General features: G+C 39.4%; 1 protein-coding gene across 1 annotated transcript; it reads left to right on the forward strand.

The window, feature by feature from the left end:
- The first annotated feature begins 2,347 nt into the window (after positions 1-2,347).
- Positions 2,348-11,928, forward strand: LOC100541356 (cytoplasmic dynein 1 intermediate chain 1-like). The gene is made up of 4 exons (XM_019616357.2): positions 2,348-2,515; positions 6,660-6,773; positions 9,526-9,659; positions 11,667-11,928. Exons 1-4 carry the CDS (start codon positions 2,378-2,380, stop codon positions 11,911-11,913), a joined length of 633 nt encoding a protein of 210 aa, XP_019471902.1. The 5' UTR covers positions 2,348-2,377; the 3' UTR covers positions 11,914-11,928.
- The last annotated feature ends 1,396 nt before the right edge of the window (positions 11,929-13,324 follow it).

The following is a 13,324-nucleotide window of genomic DNA, read 5'->3' on the forward strand; positions in this document are numbered from 1 at the left end:
ACAAACTGAGAACTTTGTTGTGGAATGACTGTTTGAATTGGGGTTTCTTAAAATACATATGGAGCCTTGTAGCTGCTGTGGGGTGTACACAGCGGTGTAGCTGTACTATTTTAAAATCATCTGGGTATTTGACTTCATGTAAGAATATCTGTCAGCTTAGTTATAAGGAATGAGCAGGGTTGATTAAAACAACTCATGAAGCCATTAAACAAAGAGATAAAATGTAGAACATGTGCTGTAGGGTCATTTTAATTATAACGTATGGGGGGTTTGTGGAAACCGGATGGCAGCTATGTTGTAGCTGAGTTTTAAATCTCTCTTAGCAGTACCAAAGTACTGTTACTCAAAGGTGTTTTTTTCTTATCTATAAAATACGTCCTTTGGAAATGATACTTGGGAACTAGCATTCTTATGACCATAGCATGATTACTGTTCTTAAGTGCTTAGATAGATAAGGGCTGAAATAAACAATTATATCTGGTCACTAGATAATAGACTATATAACATCACATAAATGTATGAAAAGCTTTAGTAGAGAAAGGGAACAGAGATGCCAAATGAATACCCCTGAAAATTCAGAGAGAATAGGAAAGAAAAAGGTAGTAACAACTTATTTCATCATCCTTGCAATTTTATTATTTTTGGCCTTATTGGGTCAAAAATACAGGGTTGAATATATTGCTGTATGATGTAAGTATTTCTACTAGTTATTTTAGCAAAAAAAAAATCTGGCTTGAAACAACGGATATCAGCCAGCCACATGAATTCAGTAAAAGCTATTTAAACAGCACATTTTCCTTTATTCTTATTAACCTAGTTATAAACATCAAGAGTTGGCATACTTAATTCCAGTCCTATTGGAAAGGTTATTAAATCTCCAGTGTATGAGCTGAAAGCAGTCTCTAGCTGCTAGAAATCATGACAAGGCATAGTAAGGCAAAATGACCACACATCTGTCCACCTCTAAGTTTTTATAACTCCAGCCACCCCTGCCAGACAGAATCCTCAGTGAGGTAGACACTGGGTCTAGTTCAGTTTGGCAGCTCCTGTATTCTCAGTTCAACAAAGTTTACTTAAATGCCTGCAATGTTTTTTTATGCAGCTGAAATATATTAATATAGTTAACCCTTTGTCACTGAATTCAATGGATTCACATTTAGGCATATCACCACTTCAAAAGGTCCAGTCATTAAACTACAACAAAGGTTGTTACCAAAACTGGTTAGAAATGATTGGAAAATGAAATTTTAAGAATGTGCCCGTTAACAGCGAAGTTAACTTTCTGCAATTGCCATAGAAGTTAAAATCTTGCTCTGTGGTTTGTAACCATCACTAAAACTGCCATGGAAAAATGACATTTGCTTCTGTTTGCAAACTGCCTTTATTAGTATGTGAATTCTCAAGAAATCATGCAAACTGTAACTTTTGCTTTCCAGTTTGCATAAAATAGAGAAAACATCCAGGATCAATTACATAAAAATGGGAAAGAATTCCTTGAAAAGAGAATGGAGGACCTGAAGGAGTTACAGATTGTTGCTCTTGGCTGTAGCTCATTGGCAATTAAAGGTTCTGGAGATTGTTCCCTTGAGAATTTCAGATACTGTATGTTATTTTAAAGAGACTTGAAGGAGGCAATTGGGGTAGATGCTCATCTCCATGCTGGCCTGTGGAGTACTATCCCAGATGGCCAAGACAAGTGTTACACCAGTTTGGCTCCTCAGCATTTCCAGTTTAAAGAAAATGTACAAACACAACCCAGCTGTCATTACAAAGATGAAGAACTGCTTCTGCTCAAACTATGTAAAGCAAAGTTTGAGTCGCTCTGCTATCAGAAAAAGACCTTTCTGTGGCAGGAAGTCAGTCATTGATCCAACAAGACACTGCTTATCAGGCCGTGTTCTCACAGCAGCACACCTTATGGTACACTTTCTATGGCCTCTCACAAACTCATCTGAAATTATCCAAGAGTTAAATGTTTGAAGACCAATATGGGAAGCAGTATCCCTGCTGGGAAGTAGTGTTCCAGGAGCCTCTGTTGCGCTGACAACTGTTTGCTTGAAGTCCTCATTTTCGAAAAAGAAATGTAGCACTTTCACATCGCTGTCATGGAGAGGTTCTTAGCATCGTTCTAAGACTTATCTTATGGTTCATATTTTCCTTAGGACCAATGGAACTACTCATTTTAGGATCAGAATCAGCTCCTTGCGTGTGTCCTATTGGCTTTAGCAGAATTACTGATGTTCAAGGAATGTGAATAAGGGCCATGCATTGATTCTAAAATTCAAAATACTAATTGCAGCAGGAGGAAAACTGAACATGACTGATGAAAATAACCTCTCACTCTTCTTCTCTACCTGTTTTACTCCAGTCCTCTGTGATGTCTGTCTGTTTTGCCCGCTTTCACCCAAACCTGGTTGTTGGTGGAACATACTCTGGCCAAATTGTCTTGTGGGATAATCGCAGCCACAGACGAACTCCTGTTCAAAGAACTCCCTTATCTGCTGCTGCTCACACGGTAAGGACAAAAATCACTTCTTCCCTTTCCTTAGAAGAAATAGTCAGCAGAGAAGCGAAGCTGTCTAGTTCTGTCTGCAGTGCTGATTGCTAGACAGATAAAACATAAGCGAGGCCCCTGAAAAGAAAGAAGTGGATGACAGAGGTGTACAACCACCTCCTGTGTTAAGCCATTCCACTTGATATGGGCAGGTCAGGTGATTGTCCTCCTTTATGATGAAGATGACAGGAGCAGTTAAAACACTCAAATGAGTCATGTGATTCTTGCTCTTCATTGCCTGTACAAGAGTCAGGTTACTGTAGGGACTATGTGTCTGCCAGTCAAACATGCAGGCAATTTGAATCATTTATTGCTGACTACTTGTGCAAGAGTTTGTCTCTTGAAACAGATTATGCACCTGCAATGATCTAACAGAGTTCTGATAAGTAGACGCTTGTGCTTTTAAGAGTGTGGGGCAACTGCTTCTGTTTTACAACAGAGAAATATTTAAATCCCTTTTCTGGCCTCCTATTCCAGACAAGACCATAGAGCAGAGCTTGTAGACTGAGGAGGAGTTTGTTTCAACAGGATGCTATGGAAATGCATTTCAATGACACACAAAGATATCTGCAGATATAATGATGATTGCACAGGGCTCCGGTGATGTCTAGGAGATAAATAGGCAGAACAGTACAAAATATTTGAAAAGGAAGAGAGTTTCTCCATGCTCTAAAGATTATGTCTGTGGTAGAAGATGTTCTTACACTGCAAAGTACCCATATTGTGCTAGAGGAAGAGACAAGTCTGGACTGACTACAGTCTGTAATATGGCTGATCTTCACTCCACCCTGCTCTGAGATGCTGAGCATCCTTGAGCTCTCCTCCTGAAGAGTTTAGGCTCAGAGCTGAAAGTTTTACTCTGTGAGTAGTAAGAGTAACTCGTCTTGGGACTGAGTTTGGGGCCGTTCCTGAGTGGGAAGTGGAAAACAGACACTTAGAGGAGAAAGATGTAATAAAATAAGAGTACAGAAAAATTTGCACAATTTCGTGAAACATAAGGAACTGAACTACACAAAGCAGTCCGAAAGATAATCTTGTTCTAGCAGAAAGAGGGATCAGAAAACGTGATTGGCCATTTGCACCCCCAGCATCTACAGTTCTGTGATTCTTATCTTTGGAATTTGCAGATCAAGATTCAGCTTTTATTTGACTGTGACAACATAATCCCTGGAGTTAAAAGACAGTGTCTAAAGGCCATGTCATATGAATTAAAGATTCAGTGCAGGGACAGTATTATGAAGGCATGTCTCTCATATTAAAAAACGACAGGTGTGCACAGACATGCTTAGTGGGCCAGGCAGTACAAATATTGTTCCTTAAATTTCCACTATCATGAATGTTGATGTTATAATTTAATGATCTGTGCCATGGGTTGCAACTTCAACATTGCTTTTCATTTCCCTAATGTTTTTGCTCATTTTATCACCAGTAGTGGTGTTCAATTTGCATGAAAGGGAACAGTCTCTCCTGGAAGTGCAATTTAGAGATGTAGTAGACCAGAAAACTAATGGCAAGAAACTGACTATCACTGAAAATTGAACAACTGGGACTCAAAATCTAGTGGAAAAGAAAAGATTAATGGGAAGTAATTTGTTTACATTCAAAAATGTCTAAGACAAAATTGTACCTCCTGGAATTATATATTAAAATAGTTTTATTATATAGAACAATATATGAAGTTTTGCATCTGACAAATAAAAATAAATGATTTTTTGTTGTGGATGTGCACTTTATGTGCTGTTGCAGATTGGTATAAATAAGTGTTTATACAGTCTAGCATGAGGAAGCATTATGTTTTTTAAGGAATTATCCAATTTTACAATAAAAGAGTACTTAATTTTTGTTTGTATTTATGAATCACTTACCTAAACTGTAAATGAAGTCTTGGCTGCAAAAGGGTGGCTGGAAAGGTTTAACACAACTCTTGTGTGGCAATACTACTTTGTGCACTGCTATCTAAGTGAGTCGAATAGTCAGTTTTAATTTGAACTTAAGCAATATATGGAAAAAAAAAAAAAAAGGATTTTTTTTCTTTTTGTTCCCTCACTTTGCTTATTTGAAACAAAGAAAGTATGTTGTCATCACCAACTTAAACCTTCCTTAAGTTTAGTCTCACTGATTGCTGCTTGGATTCACCAGGAAAGAGAGTTCTACCCACAGCTTATTCACTAATTTCCTTTCACACCCACCACACATCTGCACTTGGGACAACAGGAAATTTTAATTAAGACAAAACCCTTTTGCATGATGATTTCATTTCCAAAATAAATAAAAGCAAGCTGGCAGCAACTCTTTGAAAGGAAGGAGCCTGTATAGACTTTCTGTTGCGTATAGTTGGTTGTCTTTTCCATCCATTTTCCTTAGGTCTTTTCATTTCTGCTGTGAGTTTTATTGTGCATGAAATTGATGGTTGGCAACCCTGATTAAAGCCAGATCTGGCATACAGAGGTGCTGCTGGAAGGACATGGCTGTCTCTCTCCCTTCCCCCTAAATATTGTAGCTACTCCACTGGCTACATTAGCTTCCTGCCACCTCTGTCCTCATCCCTTTGGCCTACTGGAGGTCAAACACCCATTAACAAATAGGACTGTGTTTATTTTGCATGTCATTATGTGCTAATCATATTTAGTAATGTGGTAATTAGCTCACCACTGAGGAGCATGAAGGTCCATTGCCGACAGTAATAGCATGAGAAACATGCTAGGGGTAGGCTGGGGTCCTGCACATTGTGTGATGTCCATTTGATGATTCAGGGGGGGAACAGCTCCTCTGACAGTCTTGAGAGAGAGAAAAATCAGCATCAGAGTAGACCTTGCAATTTAGGGGTCTTTGATGTGTACAGGTGGCCTCTAAGCAAAAGCACCATTTTGGGAGCAATTTCTAATGAGTCCATTTGGTGCTGTGCGTACGCACTGTATGTTCAAATTCCACCCTGTTTGCAATTACAGCCAGGGCATTTATTGGGTCTGCTGTGCTATCAAACCCGAGAGCTAGCCAGTGTTAGCTCTGCCTTTCACTGCTCACTACGTAGGTGAACTGCAGTTAGATCATCAAGGAATCTAAAATAACTGCCAGTTCTGTCATTCATTTCAGTAGGAGAAAATGCTAGGTTTCTAACCCTATGTGGAGTTGGATTAGAAGCTGTAAGGCATCTCTTCTAAGCTTTGTCCTGATTTTCATTGAATAAGGAAATTATTTGTGAAAAGTAATTTTTCTTCTTAGAGACACAAGTCTCATCTGTGCAACAGGCAGGGAATTATAGTTTGTCTTTGGTTAACTTGTGTGTATGTCTTACTCTAATTAAGCAGTATCACTTGTAGTGGTCAAAGAAAATTAAATCTCATTACTCGGTCTAATTGATTATTCACTGTGGAGATTGCTGAACTTGAGCCATCCCTCATATGTCACCATCACGTATCAGATGACACTTCAGGCTGAAAACATTAGCAGGTTTCTTGGAAAATGAACAGATTGAATTTCATTACTGTATGCTAAGTGGAATTCAGCCTTCATGGACTGACCATGCTATGAGGAACTAGGTGTAACACCCTGACTTTTGTCACTCCACAATTATAATGACAAATCTAAAAAGGTGTATTGACCAATACTGGAGAACAATGATAGACCAGTTTTCATTTTTAAATTGAAGTACATTTGCAAATATTTAGCATGCAAGCCAAATTCTGGAAGAGTTCAAGTTTTACACAGCTGTTTTCTTCAATAAAGTTTTCATTTTGATTCCATCTGGATGATTTGCCTCTTTCTGCCAGTTATTTTCAGTGCTGAAAGCCATCAGTAGAATGATACATGTCCCTGTGGGTGAAATCTCATCCACATAATTCAGTATTTTCACAGCATTACCCAGCTGAGTTGTTTTATGATGAGGAAAATGAAACATTGAAAACACTTCCATGTCCATAACAGGACTCTTAGAATTGAAATTTGAAAAAGAAATTAAAGTCCTATATGGCAAAAGCCTGGTCCAGTATTTTCCAGACATTATGTGACTACTTAATCATTCTTTACAGTAAGATATGAGATATTAGAAATGTGTTTTGAATATGTGAGAATGTCTCTCTGACTTCCAGTGTTAATGTGTTTCCAGCATCCGGTGTATTGTGTCAATGTAGTTGGAACACAGAATGCACACAATCTCATCACTGTCTCCACAGATGGCAAAATGTGCTCCTGGAGCCTTGACATGCTCTCAACTCCACAGGTGGGTTTGTTTTCACCCATACAGGAGAAATCACCTTCAGTACAGGAGGATACCTGCTTAATGGAACATTGCTCCTAAAAGCCAAAACCTCACATCTTATACAAACTAAAACCAGTGGATGCGCTTGAAAGAATACAGCTTGCTTCCAGCAGTCTCTGCTAAAAGCCAAAACCCATTTCCTTTACCACAAATCATATAATTATTATAATACGTTAATACATAGGTCAGTTTCAAGTGAAAATGAAATAATCCATTTTAAAGCATGGTAATTACAGAAGTTGCCTGTGGTATAAATTGTACTTACTCTACAGTGTTGTTTAACAAATATGGACTAGATTGCACTGCCACTGAACACACCCTAGGCACTATGGGTTTCCAAAGCACAAAGTCTGAAAGCTTACTTTGTTGCCTGCTTTCAGTATTTAAAAGAAAAAAAAACAACAATGCAAATCAAAAGTTTTAGAGCCAACTCCCCCCCCTCTGGAATGTTTGTTGCTATTGTTTTCCCTTCCCCCTCTTACCCCCTCTTTGTATCAGAAATGAAAGGAAGTCCAGGGAAATTGTCCAAACCACTTGTGATTATAATAATGGAAACTAAACAAAGATTCTGGTACAGAAGAGGCCCTATGGAAAGTGTTATCTTTCTGAGGAGTAGTACATTTGTACGTTTTCTGTTCCAGCATATTATTGTTTTTTATAAATATCATAGGATCTGATCTTGTTTGAAAATGCTGAGTAGGAACTCCTTTTAATGATTCCATTAATCACCCATTAATTATGCATTAATGTGCAATTACTCTTGAGTTACTTGCTTTTCAGTGTTGACACAAGACGTGGGACTCCTCTCCTCCTTAGCCATCTAAAGGTCCATGTCAAGTTCAAGCTAGTCATTTGAATTCCTTTTACAGTTAATGTAGAGAGAAACCAGCACTTCTAGAGGACAGCTCATCCCATCGCAGTGTGAAATATCACTTTAGATATTCTAGGGTACAGAACTGCACTTACATCTTAAGATGTAAGTCGCTTCTGGAACTCATCCCATCTAATCCCCTACTCAGAGTGAAGCCAACTTCAAAGTTTGATCATGTTCCTTGTGCTCCTTGTAGACACTATGGGTCTGGTAGTTATGTCCTGGGACTATGAAAAACTGCTGCAGTTCTGGAAAAGAAGAGGCATCTAAATTGGTGCAGACATCTGTGTTTAGGAACTTGAATCCTTTGCCCCATTTCTCATTTAAATGTAGAGAAGAGAAATCCTTGTGTGTTTACATACTGGAATACTGAATTTTCAAGCAGAGATTTGTGAACATTTCAGTTTCAGAACTTCATCATTCAGATGGAATTTGCCAGATTCAAAACTGGCTTTCAACAAGGATGGGAACACACCCCACGTTACACTGAAATTCGGTGCATGGCTCACAGTGATCTTGAAAAGAAGGACGTGGGGCTTGATGTCAAGCTGCACGCCTTAGCTTTACATTGAGTGGAGCAGTGTTGCTGATTTGCATTGGTTTGAAACTTTCCAAAGACACAGATCCAGAGCATTCATGTACAGCCATGGTGTAGGCTCTGGAGGAGAATTCCACCGCAATATCTGGCCATATGTAAAGACACTGAACAATGATCTTACCCCAGAAGATTTTTGTAGAAATATACGGTCCGCAGGTGCTTTGACAATGCATTTTCCAGATCTTATTTTTCCTTTTTAATAGAAGCAAATATCTGTGAAAATAAAATACAAATCAAGCAAAAGTATTTCTCTATGGATTTGCAGCCCTCTCTTCCCATAAGGACACTCACTTTCTTCAGCTACAGCAAAAATCCCTCCTGATAAAAATGCTATAATCTTTAGCCCGAGAATAGCAGCTTAGGCATTTAAATGTAGAAAGCACACACACTTATACAGATGAAAATGAAAATTACTAAATCATTCAGGCCCTTTAAGGGAATCTTAGGTTACACCATTTAGGCTGCACAACCAAAAAGTTTAGAGTTGTGCAAAATCTGCTCAAAGCATACACATCTTGCAGCCGCCACAAACTGCTCATGCTGGTTGTATTTGAAATGTACAAAAATGAGTATGCTGATTTACTTTCAAATATGGCTAGAAAATGAAATTATGCTTTCTGGCTTGTAGCTTGATGGTGGGATCCAGAGAAAATATTTATGATTAGCTCAGAAAATCTCTGAAAAACACTGTTTAGAATAGCAGTAGTGACATGACACTGACTTCTGAATTTTGTTCTGCAGAGGGACAAATGTCACTGTCTGATAAATGCCTCAGGTGCATGTGATATTACATGTGATCCCTGACAAACAACTGATTTTAAAAAATGTTTGTAAGTAGAAAGGTATTTTTTATTAGAGCCTGGGGCTGGCAAGTATAGCCATTAAGGTATTATCTTTAGTTTCTGCACCATTAGATTTTAAATTCTCACCTGTCATCTCTGCCTGATTTAAGATGATGTTCCAGAGACCAGTGCCTTGCTGCCGCTCTGAAACATCTGACACAGCATCAGGGATGGCAGGAGCAGTGCATCCTGGTTGTGACATTGCATCTTCTTCCACTGTCCATCATAAAACCCTAAATTCTATGACTGGATCAGATGATTCCTTCTTCCTTTCTTGGTACTCTGTGTAACATTTAGAAATGAATTAGCAAAAAAAAATAAAATAAAAATAAAAATAAAAATAAAAAAACAAGCCAAACAAAAGGACTGCTGCAGAGTAATAACAAAGATCTGTTTTGGTAGGAGAGCATGGAGCTGGTGTACAACAAGTCCAAACCAGTGGCAGTTACAGGAATGGCTTTCCCAACCGGAGATGTCAATAACTTTGTTGTTGGCAGTGAAGAGGGAACAGTCTACACAGCCTGTCGTCATGGAAGGTGATTTTAAGCTTTTTGTACTTCTATAACATTGTCTGTGCTGGCATGAGGTAGCCACGTGTGTGGAGTGTGTTTAGTTTTTTCTCTTGGATGAGCAGGACCTGTGTTGGGATAGGACAAGGATGGGAGCTGCCCAGCTTCATACATTTGTGTTACTGCCATGCGCTGTGTGCTTGGCCCACCTCCCTGTGTAGTCTGTGGGGAGAACTAACTGCTGGAAGGGTTGACTTCTCTTGCCTTTTTCAGACATCCGCTTGAAGAAGAGATGACTGGCACCTTGGAAATGCCTCTTTCTCAGCCGTGATTATAACGGAAGCCTAGAGTGCTGACTGAGGTGTAGGTGTGTCAAGGCAGGTTGTATCAGGCCCTAGGAGACAGTTTTGTTGCCGAGTAATCAAACTTAAACCACTTGTAAGAAATGGTAATCTCCTTTATTTTTTACCATTTTCAGCTTCATCTTCAATCTCCACAGGCAGATAGCAAAGAAAAGAAAGACACCACAGATATGTCTGCGTGTGAGAAGGAGAGCATATGAAGCCCTGATGCATGGGCAGACCTTGTCTGACTTGCCCAGGCGGGCGATTAGTACAAGACCTGATAAAATGACCTGGGAAAAGCTTACTTGGACAAATACTTTCAAGTAGCATTTGGAACAATAGTTGAAATACTGTTTTTCCAAGTGTAAGATGCACCTCCTAATGACAAGGTTCTGAGTGCTATGTGGCTAAACACTGATCTTTTTACTTCTAAAGCTAGGAGAATGCAAATTCAGTTCCATAATTTAAACAAGTTCCTTATTTTGCACCCTGTAAACTTTCTAAGGCTGTAGTTAAGAGCAAGGAACTCTCACCACATGCCTCTGCAGAGATCAATTCCTTGTGTTTGCTACAGTAATCTGCAGGGTGCTTGTGTGCTCTCAGCTTCTGGTAGCAGTTTCATCCTCTGGGATGCTTGAGTGACTTCTGTAAAGAGCAGGCTATTTCAGTGATAAATCTAAAGCTGACCCCACTTCAGTAGTCTTCAGATTCATGTTACCACAGTCCGTGTTTCAGGGACAAAATACGCATTGACAATGGTTTAACAGTGGTTTAAGATTATAAGGCTTCTATTACACGTTCTTAATATTGTACAGTCACAGTTTTACATATGTTTTCTTCAAAATGATTTTTATTTAAAATATTTTTTTACTTTACCCTGTTGACAGCATTGCAATACTGTGTCTGTTTAGGCATTATGCTGGTAGGCTGTGTGATGGCTGCTGGTCTGAATTAGTTTTTGGCTGCTGGGATAAATGGAGCATGCGCAAGGGTACTTCTGATATTTCAAATGTGCCTGGTTTGTTCCTCACAAAAGAAGGAAAACTGATTTGGTGTCATTTGCTTACAGGATGAGAAAAGCTGCCCACTTTCTTTCTTATCCAGATTTGTACTTTTCCTTACTATTCTAGCCTCACTCTGATGAAATGCACATCTTCTCATGTTCAGAATGTCTGCAATACCCGCTCGTGTGAGCAGTCCCTTCTCATTTTGTGAAAAAGGATTTGCTTCCTTAGGGACATGACTGGCTGCTGTGCAAAGTTATTTTAAATATTTGAGAGAAAAAGAATTGCAAATGATATGTCATTAGCAACTTTGCATTTTCATTTTAATGGTGATTCCTCGTAATAATAGTGTACCCAGATGTATAAGATGTAGTATAATTATAATTTCTAATTACTTTATAATTATACATACGTGTTATTTCAAGCTATAGTAGTAGACAGTGTATGTAGAAGTTAGTAATGCAGGTCTTCAGAAGAAAAAGGAGCTGTCTCCCTGTGCTGGATCCTGAGCACTAAGTGTGCCCGCAGCAGTGAGCCGCTGCAGGCAAAGGCCTTGCCGAAGGGAGAGAACTTTGCAGGTTAAATGGAGCTTTAGAAGGAAACAGGACTGTAAGAGTAAAAGAAAATGATGTTAAAACACCACATGTTAACTCACATTCTGAATGTAAATGCTTTTCTTCCTGCAGTAAAGCCGGCATTGGTGAAATTTTTGAAGGCCACCAAGGACCTGTCACAGGAATCAATTGCCACATGGCAGTGGGCTCAATTGACTTTTCCCATCTCTTTGTCACATCATCATTTGACTGGACAGTGAAGCTGTGGACCACAAAGGTGAGAAAATTGAGCTGGGATGTGATGGGTAATGCTACTTGTGAAAATGCCATTGTCAGAAATGTTTCATTTGGAACTGATTCACTGAAAGTCTGTGCTTAGAAAAAGTGTTTCATTAAAATTGTAAGTGAAATGCACACCCGGTGTAATTATGTCAGCCATCTTTGCCATGGAGCCTACGCTATAAAGGTAGTTTCAGCTGGCTTGCTCTTCAGTATTAACCCAGTGTTGAGCAGTTTCACTAGGAGAGAATAGGATGTATTGTAGTAGCAGTTATCAAACAATTCATCTAGCACTCCTTGTGCAGGCTGAATTGCAAGACTAATACTGTGCTCCATGACAGTGCAACAGCAGGAACACTTTCTTCTGATGAAGCAACAAGGAGGCACGTGTACGACAGTGCAATCAATATCCTTCAAGAAAATCATTGCTGTAGGAGACTGTGGTAGCCAGAAAATATTACTCATCCCTTTGACATTAGACACCAATGACTGGGAGCAGGGAGGAAATACATGCTGGTACATTCATGACTTTTGTGAATCTCGTGCTGACTGCTCTGTGGATGTGTCTCTGTCACCTCTTACCTGGACAGCACTGTGAACAGTGGAAATGAGTACACAGACTTGTGGAGCTTTGAATACTCACACTCTATCTTAGTATGTGTAAATACAGGCTAATGACAGAATGACTAAAAACTGCAGGACAGTTTAAACAGACCAGCCTCATTGTGCAGGCTGAGTGGAATAAGAGAAGTAAAATACCTAACATTTAAGTCACATAAACAATTATTTTTGTCATACATCAGAACAGAGAACTGCATTTCAAACACTGGGCTTCTGTCTTCATCATTTCTTTATGTCTGCGTTTGGTTCACATCTTGAGCTGTATCCAGCAGAGCTCCAGTGCTGGAAGTTGACCCCAATCAGGAAATACCTCTGCGTGTGTTCCTCAAAGGCATCAGGGCTTGGAGATGCTGTGACAGATGCACAGCAAATGTAAACACAAAAGTGATCAGAAGGAATCATGTGGCTGCCTTGTTCTGGAAAGAGAAGCATGGTTACCTAGATAATAACTTGAATCAGCCTCTGTGGTAGCTTCATAATGCATTTGTTAATAGCTTGATGTAATGTGTATGCTAATTAATAAGTATGTCTGCATGATGAGCAATGACCACAGCTGACAGTTTTGTTTGAGCATTACAAGTTTTGAGCATTGCATACTTGGTAGGAGGAGGGTACATGATTTACCTGATTCTCAACAGGAACAGCAGTGAATCCAGCCTTAACAGATGCAAAAGTCACAGTGGAGGCTGGTTGTGGGCAGGCTGGAATGAATCTGGGGTCAGTCCTAGGTAGTAAATATTAGAGAGGACTACAGGATAATTCAGTGATAGAGAGCTGGCTCAGGCTGATGAGTCTGGTGTCTGAGATGAGGGTGTGCTGTGCAGTGGCACTGGTGACAAGAGAGTATCAGATGGCTGAAGCTGAAGTTAAGTAAGAGGAAAAGAATTTGT

This window comes from Meleagris gallopavo, chromosome 6, assembly GCF_000146605.3.
Source record: "Meleagris gallopavo isolate NT-WF06-2002-E0010 breed Aviagen turkey brand Nicholas breeding stock chromosome 6, Turkey_5.1, whole genome shotgun sequence".
NCBI lineage: Eukaryota > Metazoa > Chordata > Aves > Galliformes > Phasianidae > Meleagris > Meleagris gallopavo.

What these genes read in the sequence shown, in the direction of transcription:
- LOC100541356 (XM_019616357.2), top strand. Translation starts at nt 2,378, where the DNA reads ATGTCTGTCTGTTTTGCCCGCTTTCACCCAAACCTGGTTGTTGGTGGA. An exon ending in TATCTGCTGCTGCTCACACG is followed by an intron (nt 2,516 to 6,659) that starts GTAAGGACAAAA and finishes ATGTGTTTCCAG; the next exon opens with CATCCGGTGTATTGTGTCAA. An exon ending in ACAGCCTGTCGTCATGGAAG is followed by an intron (nt 9,660 to 11,666) that starts GTGATTTTAAGC and finishes TTCTTCCTGCAG; the next exon opens with TAAAGCCGGCATTGGTGAAA.